This window comes from Engraulis encrasicolus, chromosome 19 (assembly GCF_034702125.1).
Source record: "Engraulis encrasicolus isolate BLACKSEA-1 chromosome 19, IST_EnEncr_1.0, whole genome shotgun sequence".
NCBI classification, from domain to species: Eukaryota; Metazoa; Chordata; class Actinopteri; order Clupeiformes; family Engraulidae; genus Engraulis; species Engraulis encrasicolus.
Window position 1 is genome coordinate 46,651,281 of NC_085875.1, and position 18,489 is coordinate 46,669,769.

The 18,489-nt window shown below is 43.0% G+C and overlaps 1 protein-coding gene across 1 annotated transcript in view; it reads right to left on the reverse strand.

The window, feature by feature from the left end:
- Positions 1 to 2,853: 2,853 nt before the first annotated feature.
- Positions 2,854 to 18,489, reverse strand: part of plekhh1 (pleckstrin homology domain containing, family H (with MyTH4 domain) member 1) — a gene marked incomplete at its 5' end in the record, with an annotated part of 50,415 nt that continues 34,779 nt past the window's right edge. Inside the window, 8 exons of the mRNA XM_063223926.1 lie at positions 2,854 to 5,822; positions 8,754 to 8,900; positions 11,347 to 11,430; positions 13,530 to 13,659; positions 14,159 to 14,295; positions 16,822 to 16,963; positions 17,737 to 17,834; positions 18,421 to 18,489. The exon at positions 18,421 to 18,489 is cut by the window's right edge and continues 87 nt beyond it. Of these exons, the coding sequence (XP_063079996.1) occupies positions 5,640 to 5,822; positions 8,754 to 8,900; positions 11,347 to 11,430; positions 13,530 to 13,659; positions 14,159 to 14,295; positions 16,822 to 16,963; positions 17,737 to 17,834; positions 18,421 to 18,489 (990 nt within the window). The remainder of the gene's footprint in view (positions 5,823 to 8,753; positions 8,901 to 11,346; positions 11,431 to 13,529; positions 13,660 to 14,158; positions 14,296 to 16,821; positions 16,964 to 17,736; positions 17,835 to 18,420) is intronic.

Sequence of the window (18,489 nt, forward strand, 5' to 3'; positions counted from 1 at the left end):
AGTTTTTTAAATGAAACCAACTAATTGTTCATTTTATGTTCAGGTCTTACATGCTAAGTACATCCCCAGACATGTACACTTATTTTAATCCAGGCACACATTATTTGACAAACCTGCTGAGCATACTACAAAGGTCAGTTCTACTTTTGTCATGCACTTACTCACTTGGGAGTTGGCCACATGATTTGCTTATTTGCGGTGGCTAACAAGGAATGGTATACACCACTTAAAGTTGCATAGTTAGACTTTTTCAACAACAAAACTCTACATGTTTGGCGCCTATGGGTTTCCTTTTGTTTCCCATGCGTAAGTGTGTGGGGGGCGGGTGGGTCAACTGAAAAGAACAGACAACAGAAAATATATGGTATAAATAAATATAAACTAAAATATAAAATATAAACATGCCATAATACAAAATGTGGTACACCTATACCAACCAAATATATTCTCCTGTGTCTGTTCAGCAAAGACAGTTGTAAAAGATGAGGCCTAGTTGTATCTTACTGAAACTTTGAAGGTCACGTCCAGACCAAGGTTGAAGGTTGCAAAGGTGGAATAGCAGCAGATGGGAGACTTTGTTTGTGATTCAGTGATTCCCAAACTGTGGGTCAGGCCACGAAGGTATTCCAAGTGGGTTCTGAAATTATTTTATTGCATTACATTACATTACATTACATTACATTACACTTACTCAACTGACAATGTATGTATCCAAGGCGACTTTTAAGTATTTTACAAGGTATTGGTTACTGTCCCTGGAGCAGTGTGGGGTCAGGTTCTTTGCTCCTGAGGTGAGGGTGGGATTCGAACCTGCAACCCTCTGATTTTAAGTCCACCACCATTAGGCCATGGCTGCCCAAACTTTCTTAAAATGTAAATAAAAGTTGTTGCTGATGACTGTTTATTTGAGTTGTATTGTATATTGGACCAGAGGTGGGCCCTGAACATTAGTGAAAATTGTAAGTGGGACCAGAGTTGGAAAAGGTTGGGAAGCCCTGGTCTATGGTTCTAAGTCGCAAATGGATACAGTGGCAAACCACTTAGCTACTCTTTGTACTTATATGGACAGTCCTTCCTGAATAAGGTTCAGTTTCAGTTATTTTCCGTTGTTTAGACATTACTATGCATCATTCTCGTGTAACCATCTCCTATTTTCTCATCTTGGAAGAGATGCATCAACGCACCACAGACGGGCAATGACAATGATCCTTCCTGTCTCTACCTTGTGTGTAGAAGCACACACTCAGCCAAAGTTTCAATTTACTGATGTCAATTTATTTCAGTTAAAATACCTTTTTGTTAACCAATGTTACAATAATTTCTGTCATAGGTTATCTACCCTCATCTAAATCAGCGCCAATGTCATTTATTCTCAAGACGTCTTTTATTTGAACTTCACTACTATGTAGTGGTGAACAGATTGTGAACAGAGACTTCAGGTGTTAAGATCGAGTGGAAAACACAAAAATCTGTGAGCGATAACATGCACTTTGGTGTTTCGCATGCAAGAGCGTAGAGTGCAGAGCAGGCAGCCTTTCTTCAGGCCCAGGCTGGATGCTGTGCCGGCTACGGCAATGTTTCCATTAGCGGTTAATGAGGGTTCACATTGTTTTCTTGGTCAGTTTCAGGGGTTATTTCGCGCAGCCATTGTGTTTGCTCAGTGGGGTTCTCTCCAGCGTTCGGAACAAGAGCCGGGAGAGCGGTGATGTCATCCTGTAAATTGTATTAGAAACATTTCGTTGTGATTTGTTTTGCATTTTAAAACATTTCTTTGGTCTTTCACAATGAGGTTAATCATCACACAGGCCACGACAACAGAAATCTGCTGATAAGTAAAAAGAAAAAAAATAATAATACTGAAATAAAAACTTGTTATTGCCCCCCTCACCCCCACCTCTGTGCCCCATCTCTATTCTGAAACTGGCACTACTGCAAGGCACAGAGTGTTTATCGCTTACTGTATGTCACATGCTGTTTCAGCTGCCCTGCCACCCTTAGACCCCCTTTAGACACTGAAATAGTCTCGGAGCCTGGACAGAGGTTATTTCCAGCCCTTGTCCTGGCTACAGCTGCATTATTGTGGGTTTGGGGTTTGGCTCTGGGCCTCAGGTTCTTGGCTCTACGGAGGGAGTCATAAAATAAATTTGCTGACATGCCTGTCCACTCTTGTCCCACGAGGATCTTTTCCATAATGACCACTGATGGCCATAGAGCATTGGTCAGTTAAACAGCAATGCACACAGTATTGCTCAATTAACATGATTAGACCTCAATATCGAGTGTAGTGTACCTGGGCTCGTGTTACTTAGACACATGATGCTCCTGTGTGGGCTGAATAAACAGATGTTATGGAAAAGCAATATGCCCCAACTATTGTAATTGGTCACAGGAAATCTCGCTTCTTGTCGAAATGGCTCTCGTCAACGTGTGCACATTGTCAGGGAAACATGCAACAAATGCTGATACTTTCTTGATCCTCAATTAGTGTGGTATTTATTAGCCTGTGCATTTGTAAAACTCAGTAATTACAAGTAGCCATGTACTGTAATTTGCTAATAAATGCTTATGAATACAGGCATCAATGCAGGCATTAGCAACAGATGTACCCAGATATTTGACACCAAAGGCCCTAATGGACATTACCTTGAAAAATGCTACAATCTTGTTTACCTTGCACACAGCTGAACAGGCTAGAATTAAAACGTATACCCGCATTTCAAATTCTCAATACAATAAATAATCTTAAGAAATACAGGATCAAAAGCTAGAGAAAGTCAAAAAATGTGTTTGAGGTTAAAGGGGAAATATCACACAACTGTATTGGAAGTCAAACATTTATTTTAACCACAGCCACACACACTACATTTTCACTGTTACACTGCCATGTCACCTACTGTCATATTACATACATATACCATCAATTTCGAGAGCAATACATACTCACTCAAAACTACCCATACCCTAATCATCCCTTTTCTCAACATGATTTGGTCTAAAAACAATATAACTCAACTAAAACGACAGGCATACAAATAAATAGCTAAAAAAAGAACAACGTTACAAAGACAGTGGTTTGATCCAGACATAATTCAAGTCACTAGTACCGTTTTGATGGTAGTGTGTTATGGGTGAAGTGTGTGTGTGTGTGTGTGTGTGTGTGTGTGTGTGTGTGTGTGTGTGTGTGTGTGTGTGTGTGTGTGTGTGTGTGTGTGTGTGTGTGTGTCTGTCTGTCTGTGTGTGTGTGTGTGTGTGTGTGTGTGTGTGTGTGTATCGCTCTGTGATGCAGTCCCTGCTTTATGAGACAGAAGGCCAGCATCTGTATTCTGACTATCTGAATTTGATTGGTTCTTTTGGAGTGCCAAATCCCTAGGCGCATCTGTGTAGATCTGGGTCATTGGCAAGTCTCTGAACTGATATTTTATTCCTGCATTTATCTGTCAATTGTTTTGAAGAATGTGTTCCCCCCCCTTCAGACTGGCTCAGATGAAGCAAGTTGTAAAGGCTCGGATGGGATTACAGCATTGTTAAGACTAAAAAAGAAAAGTTTATGCACTCCACAAGCTTTAGATTTGAAGTGTACGCATTGCCAAGTGAGTGCACACATAATGTCAGTGTACTGTCTGTCAAACTGATGTGAGCTCTTAAAAAAGTGCACAAAGTGGTCAAAACTCTGGGACAAAATTTCCTGCTCTGACCAGTAGTGTTTAGCTTTGTTTGACTGTTTACAGTGGTGAATTGTAAGATGCACCGTACCTAAATGTACTGAGTAACCGATATTTTGATTTGTTTAAACTGTAATAAACATGCTGGTTTCCCTTCTTCCTCCTCCTCCTCATAGCCATCTGTGGGAAGCTAAGATACATTTCTGTTTCTTGTGTCCATACCTTTGCTCCCCCTAAGGCACTGGCAAAGTATTACGCATCATGGACACATATACAGGGAACTTTGCATACAATATGGTTCCATATCACCATATGAAACTTGTTTAAGACAGCACAAAGTGGTCCAAGAAAAGTCAGCCCACAAATCCTTCCAGACGTCCAAACCAAGTTCAGTTCTTTGAATGAATGCATCTCTTTGGTTCCCCCATGAATTGAACAATGTACCTGGCTGTCCACAAAAGTAACTAGCATAATTAAGTAATTGAAGATGTAGGGCAGTCTTTGATGTTGAATGTGTACTTGCATGGCTTCAGAAAATGAAAATAAGTCATTACTGTACAGACAGTACAAAAAAGTACTGCTTCTACCCATTTATGCTATAATATCATGAGATATTCACCAAAAGTCCACCTACCAATAGTTTGAATCCTCCTGAGAGGACCTCGTTAACTGTTAGGACAAAATGATGTCTCTGTCGGCTGGAAACAGGGCTGGACTGGTGATCTGGCATACAGAGCATTTTCTCTGTAGGACGACAGTCCTCAGGGGCAGACGCTGTTGTTTTTTTTGTTAGTTTTTTCCCTTAAGGAAAAACTGTCTTTAATATACACAGTGAAAATAGGTAATCGTAATATCATAGAAATGCAGCAGGCTATTGGGGCTGGTCTATGCCAACAAATGTCCGGGCTGTTTTTCTGTCCCAATCCAGCCCTGGTTGGAAGCTTTTGGTGGATTGAGCAACGGAAATGGGGGAAGAGTGGTAGTGTCGTACGTGTCCCTAACCATGGGACCACAGAGCTTTTCTGCTGGTATTAGTATGTATAACCCCATTTACAGTGGTTTTAAACAAAGTCTGCAGACATCAAAGACTATACACACATACAGGAAATAGGTCTCACAAGGACAGCACAAAAGGAAACTTGAACAAATAGCACATATACATGTATTGGTAAGGCCACGTCAGGTTTACCAATGACAATGACTGTGTATGTTGGCAAACTCTTTTCATCTGCACGGTAGTTTTTGAATGGCCAGTCTAGCCAAGTGTGCCGAACAACAATGGAGTAATTTAATAAGGCCATTTGTTTTAACTTTATTTACTTCGTCTATTTCACTGTGATTCTTGTGTTTTTCCTACTTTGTTCCAGCCAACTCTGCCATGAAAAAAATGTCTTTAAGGATATATGTTTTAACTATATTACGCCTTCGAGGAGTTTTGGTGCACTCATTCTTTTATCATGAAAACATACACAAAAAATTATAATATTAAGACATTTTCTCACAATTAAAATTCAAGCTTTTTGTCAAAAGAAAAAAAAACAGTTTGTACACAAACGCACTGAAGAAAACCGTGGTTAAAATACCCTGTTGTTTGCCCTCACTCCTTTGTTCTAATGTGTCTGCACCAACGGCAGCTGTGTTGCAGGCCTTGTATAAGATTCATAAAGTCTTCATTTTTAATAGAACATTCTAATCTCTATTATAACAGGCCAGTGAAAAGTTTGCGGCAAAACGTTTTCACGGAAAAACATGCATCTTCCTCAGAAGGTCATACAGGTGTCAGTTTTTGATGATGAAGTTGGAAGATTTGCCGTCGAAACATGTAAGGTTAAAAAAAAAACGTTTTACATGTTCTGTATAGAAGCGGGTTCTGCGAGTTCTATGAATTGCAGGACCTGTTCTTTTGCCCTCAGTCATCATTCAGCATGATGTACCAACTGCACCACCAGCAGCTGTGTGGTGCAAGCGGGTAGCGGCTCACAGTAGTGTGGGCCCCTTGGTGTTGTAGGTCATGGACGGGAAGTGGCGGCTGTCCATGTTCCACAGCTTCCTGTCGGAGCGGGAGGAGCCAGGGGTGGAGGCGGGGCCAGAGGTGCCTGTGGGCGGGGCTGAGCTCCAGTAGTTGATGTAGCTGGCCATGAGCAGCGTCAACTCCACGATCTTCAAAACAGGAGGAAGAGTAGAGGGGAGGAGAGGAAGAGGAGAAAGAGAGAAGAGGAAGAGGAGAGAGCAAAGGAAGAGTAGAGAGAGAGGGGAGAGAGAGGAGAGGAAGACAAGAGAGGCAGAGGAGAAAGAGAAGAGCGAGAGTAGAGGAAGAGGTGAGAAAGGGGAGGAAAAGCAGAAAGAGGAGAGGAGAGGAAGACAATAGAGAGAGTGGGAGAGAGGAGAGGACGACAAAAGATAAGAGGGTAGAGGGTCGGGGATAGATTTAGTTGTCACTTTATCTATGTATTGTAGATATTTTAGTCATTGAACCTATAGGTATATATAGAAGGAACATGGAAGTATCTAATCTAGGCAATCTGCAATATAAGCAAAACCAGGTTGAGCCCCACAGATTTCACCAAGGAAAGCAAGAGGCAATGGAAGAGAGGTTTCATCATGAGATTTAGGTGTCACATATTGTAACATGTAATTATTGTTTGTCTTTTAATAATGTAAACTGACAGGTAGGCTGAGTTCTAGAGGCAATATGAAATGTAGGCAAAGTCTCATTCAGGTCCACAATCTTCACCAGGGAAGATAAGATGCAGAAGAGGAAGAGATGATTAGTCATCATGAGATTTTGGTTAGGGATGCACGATGTCAAAAATTTCGGCCGATACCGATATCCGATTATGATATTGCGGTTTTGGCCGATGACCGATATTAACCGATACCGATGTTTTTCTTTCTTTTTAAAAAAAAAGAGATGACAATGATGCAAACAAACATAATTTTTGAATGTCGTCTTATTTCCAAAAACACTTTTTAACTCCCTGTGATAATTAGATAAAAAATAGAGACAAAATAGAAGACAAACAGTGAAAGTCATCGTCAAGTCCATTCTTTTAGAACCGTCACATATAAAAAAAAAACATCGGCGTTAACATCGGCCCAGTTTTACCCATCAGACCGATGTCCAATGTGTTGAATATCGGCCGATATCGGCCGATACCGATACATATGGCCGATACATCGTGCATCCCTAATTTTGGTGTCACTTTTTTTCTTGTACTACATCTTGATTACCTGTTGTTTTCCATTATGTAAACAGATAGAAAGATGTGGAGGCTGATTTATGTCTGATTACATTAACAGATGTATAGGTCTGTAAAACATGAAAGGGAAAGTACATCTATATTGTCTTTGTTAGGGGTCACCTACTGTAATTGTTTGATGATATGTCTTCCAAATACCTAAGTGGATAGGCAGGTATGAAACATGAATTGCATACAGTTCATGTCTAACCGCCTTGTGCTGATGTTGTATGACACACAGTACAGCATGAGAATCGAGCCTGTCTGATTATTAGTCTGATTACTAGATTCCTAGTCTATGTAAAACAAATGGCTTCCCGCTGTGACCAAGATTAATGGTGATGACACACAGATCTGATCCAAACACTGATCTCCTGGCTACCACGAGTTCCTGTAATGTAAAGCTCTTGTAGATGTTGGCTCCATCGCCTCTCATGGCTAATAGCAATGAAGTTTTTTTTGTTTGGTTAACATGTGTTCTCTATTGCATTTCAGTCTGGGGGCTTCGAGGTGGTTGGAGGATGGCCGTATAACGTCGCGGCATAATCGGGACAACGCGAAGACCTTCCAGACGAGTTTGCAAGCGGGCGGCTCTGTAAGAGTATGTTGCATTATCAAGCAAGGCCTATTAGCACGTCAAAGCTGCGTAGGAATGTTTTAACAAGTCCAGTGGTGAGGTCAGGCTATGTGCGTCCCACTTTGTGTTTCACATTAAGCGCTGATAGAGGCATCCAAGGGACGGCCCCCAGAGGGACCCAGTGGGCGGTTAACACGGCTGATTAGATCCCCTGATCCTTCCCTGTGCTCCGTATCTATTGCAATACCCGATCCATCCCAGCTGTACAATTATCAATACAATCAAAGTCAACCGATGCCTTTTAAAAGGGTTTTTTGCTTGACAGGAACCTCCGACTCTACTATAGCGCTTTCATGAAACGCAGGCTTGTGAGTGAGAGATCAGGATATCCTCTGTTACCTACAGTAAATGTTTCAAACAGACACGGCTCGGACCTGGCTCCTGGGTTCAAGCGCTATTGCTTTACCGTTGTGGTCAGGACCGGATTAAGATGCCCTGCGGCCCCTAGGCTACAGGTTGCTGTGGGCCCCCCCAGAAGGCAAATTTCGTGACAAATTTACATAGACAGTGTCATAATTACGAGCTAGGAATTAAGGATAACATGTCTACCAACTGTACTCAACCCCACAGATCCAGATTTCAATATGCATTTTGTCACAGTCCTGCAATTTTTCACTTTTGGCCAATCAGGGGGGGCCCTGGCAGATGAGGGCCCCTAGGCTGCAGCCATATCTGGTCCGCCCCTGGTTGTGGTGGCTCGGAAGTCAGCAGTGGGAGTAGTAAAGGTCCTTGGAGCAGCATCGTCAAAAGATAATGCGTTTAATATATCACACTGCCTTATGAATGGGAATCGTGCCTTTCCTCGACTACTTTTGTGCTTGCTTTGGCTTTGGCTTTGGCTTTGCCGGTCGTGGCTATAAATCAAGTAAATCCCTCACAAAATACTCAAAACCTTTCACTAAATATCGAGTGCCAGAAGTGAGCAAAGGAAGATGTGTTTCAGAGACCTTGGTGGAACGGAATCACTTACTTTCACCACCGCACCACCACACAAAGTCCAATAAACCAACGCACACACATGCACACACACACACACGCACGCGCACAAAAGTCCCATAAACCACACGCACACGCACACACACACACACACACACACACACACACACACACACACGCACACACACACACACACTACAAAGAGAAATAAAGTCCATAACATCAGATTTCAAACAGGCCACTGAGTTTTTGGTGGTTTCACAGTAAATGAGGCCTCACCTTGGGCTTGGGCATGGCAAAGATGAACTTGTCGACGGTCTTCTTCCCCTGCGCCTGGTCCTTGGTCTGGCTCACCACCACCATGAGGTCATCGCGGAACCCTCCGAAGGTGATGACAGACTGATAGGGGTGGGTCACCTGCAGGTGCTGAGGGACGAGACGCACGCGCACACACACACACACACACACACACACACACACACACACACACACACACACACACACACACACACACACACACACACACACACACACACACACACACACACACACACACACACACATTTACTGTATATACACAATAGAAATACACACACACACACACACATACACACAGAGAGACATCTCTCTCTCTCGGGACTGATAGGGGTGGGTCACCTGCAGGTGTTGAGGGACAAGACGCACGTGTACGCGTACGTGAGCAGGAGGTGGCATGAGGCACGCCATTGCCATGGGCTGTCATCACTCACACATAATCTCCCACACATAGTGTGCACTCACACATACACGTATAGTACACACACACACACACACACACACACGGTACAAACATGCAAACGTACACACACACACACACAAACGAGGCAGACAAGTCATTACCCTTGATAGACCATCATCACTACACAGACTCTCTCTCTCTCTCTCTCTCTCTCTCTCTCTCTCTCTCTCTCTCTCTCTCTCCCCCTCCCTCTCCTGCATGTGTATGCCCACACACACACACACACACACACACACACACACACAAAGGGGGGGGGGGGGGGGCAAAACACGCCTAACATTTTGACAGCGGAAAATTTGACAAATTATATAATCATCTAAGATGTAAATTTAAATGCTTATTTTTAACTACGTCACACCCAGCAGTGCTATGTATGCCATTGCTTTCTAAACATTTGGAGATGAACACGGAGCTTCATGATGAAGGAACAATGCACCAGTTCAGTCCAAAGCTCAATGTCAAAAATATTTTGGATGCTTCTCGAAATTCATGCGACGAATAGCCAGCATTGTATATAACTTTTTTACTACTTTATTTTTCTCTTGCTCTGTTGGAACCTCCCTCCCTCCCTCAGAACCCTGTGTCGTCCAGTTGCAGTCACAAGCCATTCAAGGAATACCCAGCGTTGTATGACATTTTATTTTATTACTTTATTTTTCTCCTCTCTCTCCCTCTCTTTTCTGGGGCCTGTCTGCTCTTTCTGTCGTCCAGTCGTCAGGCCCCTGATAGAGAAGGCCAAACCAGTAATGACATGGGAGACTTGGGGCTGCTGGAAATTACAGCCTGCCGCTGCGACGTTTGTTTACTTCTCTAGTCCGCTGCTCAGCCCGTGGACGGATGTCTTGATGGGCAAGGGCTGGACTGGGCCCACAAACCCGGGCCCGGGCATTTTGGAATGGAACAGAGATATTACAAGCTATTGGTCACAGTCCCTGGATCAATGTGGGCTTAGGTGCCTTGCTCAAGGGCACCTCAGCCATGGATGGAGGCTTGGGGCAGTACATTTAAACAAACAAACAAAACATTGGACCCTGAGGACTGTCGTTCCCGCTGGGAAAATGCCTTGAGTGCCAGATTACCAGTCCAGCCCTGTTGACGGGGAGTCCGGTTAGGGACAACACTCAGGGCAGCCCCAGCAGCAACTTTTCCTGCAAGCGTTCCATCCAGCGCTTTAGGAGGAAAATCATTACCCGACCCCTCTATTGCCTTGATGGCCTGGCTGGCTGGCTGGCTGGCTGGCCGCGGCTTTGGTATTCAGCACAGGGAGAGGAGGGGAATAAAATAAAATGTTCAGAAATCGTTTAGGGTTACGGCCAGACACAGCCAACCAGACCAAATTTAATTCTCACAACGTTTCACTCTCTCAAGAGAGAGAGAGAGAGAGAGAGAGCTGTGTGTGTTTTTTGAAGTGGTCTGAGAAATGTTTGACTTCTCCATTTTGACAAGTGTACATGTGCGAAGGAAAATAGTCTATTTAAATACAGTATCTATTATTTTACTTCAAAAATTCTGTTGAGAGAGAGAGAGAGAGAGAGAGAGAGAGAGGGGGGGGGAGAAAGAGAGCTGTGTGTGTTTTTTGAAGTGGTCCAACAAATGTTTGACTTGTCCATTTTCACAAGTGTACATATGTGAAGGAAAACAGTCTATTTAATACAGTATCTATTATTTTACTTAAAATTGTGTTTTGAATGAGTGTTAACATTGGCCGTCACTTGAGCTCTCAAACGCATGCCTATATACATTTTCTATCTAACTCACTGACATGCACACACATACGTACTCACAAACATACGTGCACGCGCGCGCACACACACACACACACACACACACACACATATACACACACACACACACACACACACACACACACACACACACACACACACACACACACACACACACACACATATACACACACACACACATATACATACACACACACACACACACACACAAACACAGAAACACACACACACACATACACATACACACACGTGCACACACACACACACACATACACACACACACACACACATACGCACATGCACACGCACACACACACACGCCAACACTCACCAACATTTCCAGACTCACCATTGTGTAGTCCAAGACACTCATGCCGTCTTCGCTGACGGCCAGCCAGACCTGTGGCTGCTGCACTGCTGTGGGATTCACTGGCTGCACGTCAGTTATGGAAAGCAGAAACAAAATGGAGATGGAGATGAATCACCAGGCAACCTACTGCAGACACTTTGCAATTACTCCAAAGCAGCTCTGTAACTTTCAACGATTCTTCATTTACAATATTTTCATGGGTCGTTTATAATTTATTCGCCCCTCAAATGAAATGAAAGGTTTTTTTTATACTGATTTAAAGATTAATGCAATATACTAAATATACGGTTTTATTCCACTAGAGTGCGGCCACCGTTTTTTAATCCACCTTCCTTCAGTTCATTTCAAAGCCACATCAACATTACTGGCAATTACGATTTATCATGGAAACTGAAGAGTGAAAACAGAGAAGCTGGTTATATGATTTACAGACACAGTGCCATCAGACTACAGTAGTGCTGAATCCAATACATTCATTATTACCTCCACCAACTGGAGGTTATGCTTTCGGTCACATTGCTTTGTCTGTCTGTTTGTCAGTCTGTCTGTCTGTCAGCATGATAACTCAAAAAGTTATGGACAGATTCTGAGGAATTGTTGGAAATGAACAAATGATTACATTTTGGTAGTGATCCGGATCACAATCCGGATCAAGGATTTGTTTAGAAGATTCGTCACCATTGCGGGATAGGGCGAATTTTGACATTCCAGTTTCTGACTCCTTCTACAGGGCAGAAAGATTTGTAAAAAAATAAAAATAAAAAATAGGGTGCATCATAGTCAAATGTTCTATCAAACAGCTTCCTTGGCGGATGTCTGCTCTCTGAGTGCATTTTCAGTTCATGATAGAGAGAAGCAGTGTTGCTAAATTAGGTGTGTAGAGCCAAAAATATTCAAAGAGCAAGGGTGGGTCACATACAGCAGAAAAGAAATACAATGTCTACAAAAACATAGAGCACAGCAGACATTTCAGCATGCTGTATTTCCCCATGCTCCCACATGTTCACAACATACTGCTAAGGGTAGGGAATAACACATTGCAGTTTGCACTTTGACCTTTGAACTGAACAAGTAACATTTGGGACATAGGCCTAGGCCTTAAATGGTTAACTACTGGCGAGAAGGATGCCACTTGCACCCTAGATTCAGTGCTGCCGGTCCAGGACGGCAGGAATCAATGCTACCTCCTTATGTCTGCTGCAGTCAGCTATGATGCCATGATAGTTCCATTTATTTCCAGTCTTAAAACATAACGGCAAGAAAACGTTTGGTATTTTATTTCCCTTCAAATCCTTGGGGTGCCACACAGCTACGATCAATCTTAGCACGCTAGAGTACTCTAGACCCGCACATGAGTTACATACGTGTGATTACGCTGAGTATTAGTTAAATGGTTTCAGGAAAAGGCCCGGAAGCTCTAAGATGGTGTTATGTGTGAACTTAAATGGCACTTTGGCGTAGACCCTTAACACACACCATTCCACCACTAGAGTGTAGTAAAAGTCACCGAAAAAAAACCTTTCTACTATACTACAGTACTACACCATTATGACCTAGTCATTGCCATTCTGGCAACAGCAAATGTATAACAGGGGCCATGTATTAAGGGGTTAAGTAGTACTTAAAGGGACACTGTGTGAGATTTTTAGTTGTTTATTTCCAGAATTCATGCTGCCCATTCACTAATGTTACCTTTTTCATGAATACTTACCACCACCATCAAATTCTAAGTATTCATTATGACTGGAAAAATTGTACTTTTCATACATGAAAAGGGGGATCTTCTCCATGGTCTGCCATTTTGAATGTCCAAAAATAGCCATTTTTAGCTGCAAAAATGACTGTACTTGGACCATACTAGAAATATTTGTTTATTACTTAGTAAACTTTCATGTAAAGATCAAATTTGGCAATAGGCAGCCCAGTTTCAATGAGTACCTTTTTTGACCATTTCCTGCACAGTGTCCCTTTAAGTCCTTTTGGGAAACGCACCCGAGCTATGGCTGGAGCACTCCAAATATTCCATATATTTCCGAACACTCCATATATTTCCAGAACATTCCATATATTTTCATTTACTTTATCTATACACTTTTTACAGTGGAGCATATTGACATAGTCAAAGTATGCTAAACTACTTGGCATGAGAGTTGACCTCTGACCTTGGCGCTAAAGAGCTTGGCTCCGAAGAGGGGCCACTTGCGTGCCACCGTCAGGTAGATCCGCACACACTCGGCCGCACTGCAGCCCTTCAGCAGAGCCCACTTACTGGACAGCCTCTCACACAACTCCCTGTGGACACAGACACATGCAGGAACACACACACACACACAAACACACACACACACACACACACACACACACACACACACACACACACACACACACACACACACACACACACACACACACACACACACACACACAAACACACACAAACACACACACAGTACACAAACAGTTGTTCAAAATGTTTTGTCTCTCAAAAACACACATGTAAATGCGCAGACCCAGCAGCTCAAACATAGTGTTTGGACTGTCATTTAACCTACAGTATGATGAACCAATCTTTTAATTAAACAAATCCAGAAAAAATGCAAAAATGGATACATGAATGAATGAATGAATGAATGAATGAATGAATGAATGAAGGAAGGAAGGAATGAATGAATGAATGAATGAATGAATGAATGAATGAATGAATGAATGAATGAATGAATGAATGACCTTGTGTGTGTATGAGTGTGTTAGTGTGTGTGTGTGCGTGTATGTGCATGTCTCTACTGTGTACCTGTGCTGCTCCATGCTGAGGTCCTGTTTGTAGCGTTTGGGATAGAAGCGCTCCAGTGCCTGAGGCAGCAGCTGTTGGCCCTTGGGCTGTGCAGAGCCACCACTGCCGGACGAGGGCACCATGTCACCATACTCCACCTGCCACAGGAGAGGATCAATATCAACATCATTATTATTATATAGCACATTATAGAAATATTATTTATATAGCACATTATCAGACATAAATGTCATTGAATGTGCTTAAGAGTAAAGAAAGAGAAGAGAGACAAAAACATATACAGTAGTAGAAAGTATTATAGATAGTAGAATAACTAACTAACTATCACCAAGGGTAGATGAAAATAAACCTGTTTTTAATTTCTAAAACATGATACTGTTGTGGCAGTTCTAATTTGGACAGGTAGCTGGTTCCAGCATTTGGCAGCATAAAGATGAAATGCCATTTCACACTGTAGATATGACTAAATGGTAGATACTGTATGACATCACCAAAAGCAGAATTGTAGAAGTACTCTTAGGTGTAATTATAAAGAATTACAAAGTTGCAACCATGTAATATCACACCACTACTAGTGTTGTAATTACACCTATAAGAGTAGTTCTACTTCTACTTTATATAACTCTGACCAATAACACACACATGACGTGCAGACACAGGTAAAAAAGACTTTGCCTAAACACATACAGTAGACACAGTACAAAAAATGCAGTGTTAATTCTCCACTGCTCTGGGAATATGGTCCCAGTCGACTTAATGTTTTTGACAGTTGAATTGATGCTTAGAGAGTTGAATTCATTTAACACTGTTTTGGAGCATAAATTCCTTTGCTGTCTTAATTAAACACACAAAGAATTGAATATAACACCAAAAATGTACATTTTCATTGTGTACAGATAAATGTCACCATGCTACACCTGCCAGAGATGGTGACAGATGTCATTTATAACTACTTCAATACATACACTCAGACACCCACACTAAGATGGCACAATAACCATGCAGTAAACTACCTGCCATAGAGACACGCGCACACATACAGTAAATATGGCAATGCCATCATACGCCACCTTCTGGAGAGTGTGAACATATTGCAGCTTCAAGTTCAAACACTCAAACACTGTCTGAGGAAGGGCCAGGGTGGCCCGAAACATCACAAGATTAAAATGAAGTAAATGGGAGCATCGGTGTTGCGGTTCTTCTTTTTTCATTATTTTACAAACACTCACACACACACACACACACACACACACACACACACACACACACACACACACACACACACACACACACACACACACACACACACACACACACACACACACACACACACACACACACACACACACACGCGCACGACACAGATTCTGACTGGCATGCACGAAGACCATCATTTGCACACACAGACGCGATGCCTTATTTGAAACTGTGTTGAAAAGGCGCTGTTTGTGTAGTATGTCTGTGTTCAATATGTCCCTGTTCAGAGGGGACAGCGTGGCAGGGCAGACCCCGGCAGCTGAATGAATGGGCCTCTGAAACGCCGTGACTCATTTGAAGTAGGGGGGAAGCTCCATAAAATCCAACAAAAATGTTTTGGGGGAAGAGACGACTAATGGCTCTTAATGGCAAACGAGCGTTTGAGGAAACGGCCGGTCTTCTGTCAATATGAGCTAACTGTCAAGTTGAGCTACCAACACTAGTACCCAAAGGACTTGGGGTGTGGCTTATAGGGTTTGGGCTATGCCACTGGTTCCCAACCTTTATTGAACAAATGCCCCCTTGACCTCATCATAAGCCTTCATAAGCCTGTCAACGCCCCCCTTGGTAAAAATAAAATAGACTAATGCCCCCCAATGGCTACAAAGCACCGCCCCCTCTTATCTGTATCCTTCTCAACACCCCCCCTCGGTCTCCCCAACGCTCCCATTGAAATAGTTAGGCTATGCTAACAGGCTATTGGTTGTTCATGTCAGCAAAGCAGATCTTAAACACGACATTGGCCAAGTTAGCGCAGACAGACCGACGGGCCGACGGGCCGATGGGCCGACGGACCAACGGACATCTCTCTGATTTCGTCCCGATGTGACTCCTCTGACCGTCTGGCTCACGGCTGGCCCGCGGCTGGCTCACAGCTTGCTTGAGTTAACGTCACGTTTTTTCTTTTCTTTTTTAGAGGCGAGGCCCGAGCTGGCGGTGTTATTGGAATGGCCTGCGCCATGAAAGAATGACTTCACTAATTTGAGGCAGGCCTCTTAAATTACGTCTGGACTTTATTAGCTTTTTGGCTTTCATTTTTTTTTGTTGGTTGGTCGGTGCGCGAGGGCACTCCTGAACAACATAGACACCCACTTGCACACAAACACACACACACACACACGTGCACATTGATACACACACATATACCCCTTAAAGATCAGAGGACCAGGAGTGTTAACTTTACCACTGGTGTAATAACACACTAGTTCTACAAAGGGCATCTAACACATGTAGACACACACACAGACACACAGACACACACACACACACAGACACACACAGGTCAGAGAGTTTACTTCATCCCACTAGAAGGCTATAGTTCCACACTAGTTCTAAGGGCATCTAAAACAACATGTAAATGTATTAAATGTGATTGAATGTAATTTTGTGTATGTACAGTAGCCTACCTGTGCCATGAGTGCAGCCACCTCCAGGGCCAGCTCCTTGTTGACGGGGAAGTGTCCCTGCTGAACCTCCTCATTCACCTGGTACGCCAGAAGGAGGCGCTCACGCTCCGTCTCACCCTTCGCCTGGGCACGGAAACACAACCTGCACACCTCACACACACACACACACACACACACACACACACACACACACACACACACACACACACACACACACACACACACACACACACACACACACACACACACACACACACACACACACACACACATCACTAGGGGTTACTCGAGCACACTGCATGGGGTACATTGAAAAATGAACAAATGTATGGAGAACAGTCAAATTGAGATATAGAACATGAGTGAGAAGGTACTCACGGTATGACAAAAAGACTTCCCAAAAAGATTGAGAAACACTATATTAGACACACATGTACATACATTCCTACATGTATTGAGTTAGTTATCACACACTGTTTATGAAGACTGCAAAAAGGTAGGGCAGATACTGTACACACACAATAAGGGCACACATACACACACACATGCGCGCACGCACACACACACACACACACACACACACACACACACACACACACACACACACACAGTGTATACTTTTTATAGACTGCTTAACATTCTTACTCTAAAATCTAGGTTAAGTTCTGAATTTTTTAAATTCAGCTGTTGTGAGAGCACATGAGAATAACAGCACATGAGAAATTCATTTTAAATCCTCAATAAAATACCGCCGTGAGAAACAAAAACAAAACATCTCAAATAGAACACAGAGGTGCAATTATATTCGAGAGATCAATAACATCTGCAAATAAAACAAAACATAACAAAAGTGCTTTGAAAGGCAAAAACACATAAAATGATGCTTTTGGCAAACAACAATAATCACAGACAGACCTGCTCTTGTATGTCAGGCGGACGATGCGCGTGCCCTCATACTTCCCAGGATTCAACTCTTTCAGTGCCTGCTCCCATTTGGAAATGATGTCACAGATCTATTGGACAGAAACAGAACAACTCCTTCAGGATTGACACAGTACTTACTGTACCGAGAGATACTAAGCACCTCATGGCACGAATAGACCAGATGCAACTTGAGCAACTCCTGCTACGGAAGGAATTGACTCTGTATTGAGTCGCTGGTGACAGAACGGACAAAAAAAAAAACGATTTGGGCGACTAGAGGCGATTTGAGCGACTTGAGCAAAAATGTGTGCTTGGACTTCAGCAAATGCAATATGTGGTTTGGTGACAGCCGTCACAGCTAATTGGGATATCGGAATGCTTGCATTCTGCTTTTAATGGGGATACTCTTCTATCGCTCGTGTCGCTCTTGCAACACAGTCCAGCGATTCTCTCTCACTAAATTTTGTCACCACTAGTGTGTTCGACCGTTAAGACAGATGGACTACACTCACAAACACAGGTCACTGGTCACAAATGCACCTACAGATCACTACAGAAAAGATACTATCCACTTAGTCACACACACACATGTACACACACACACAAACACACACACACACACACACACACACACACACACACACACACACACACACACACACACACACTATATACCTTGGCGTGGGGCTGTAAGCAGTGCTCCAGCTCCGAGGCCGTGGGGTCGTCTGTGAAGAGGGCAAAGCC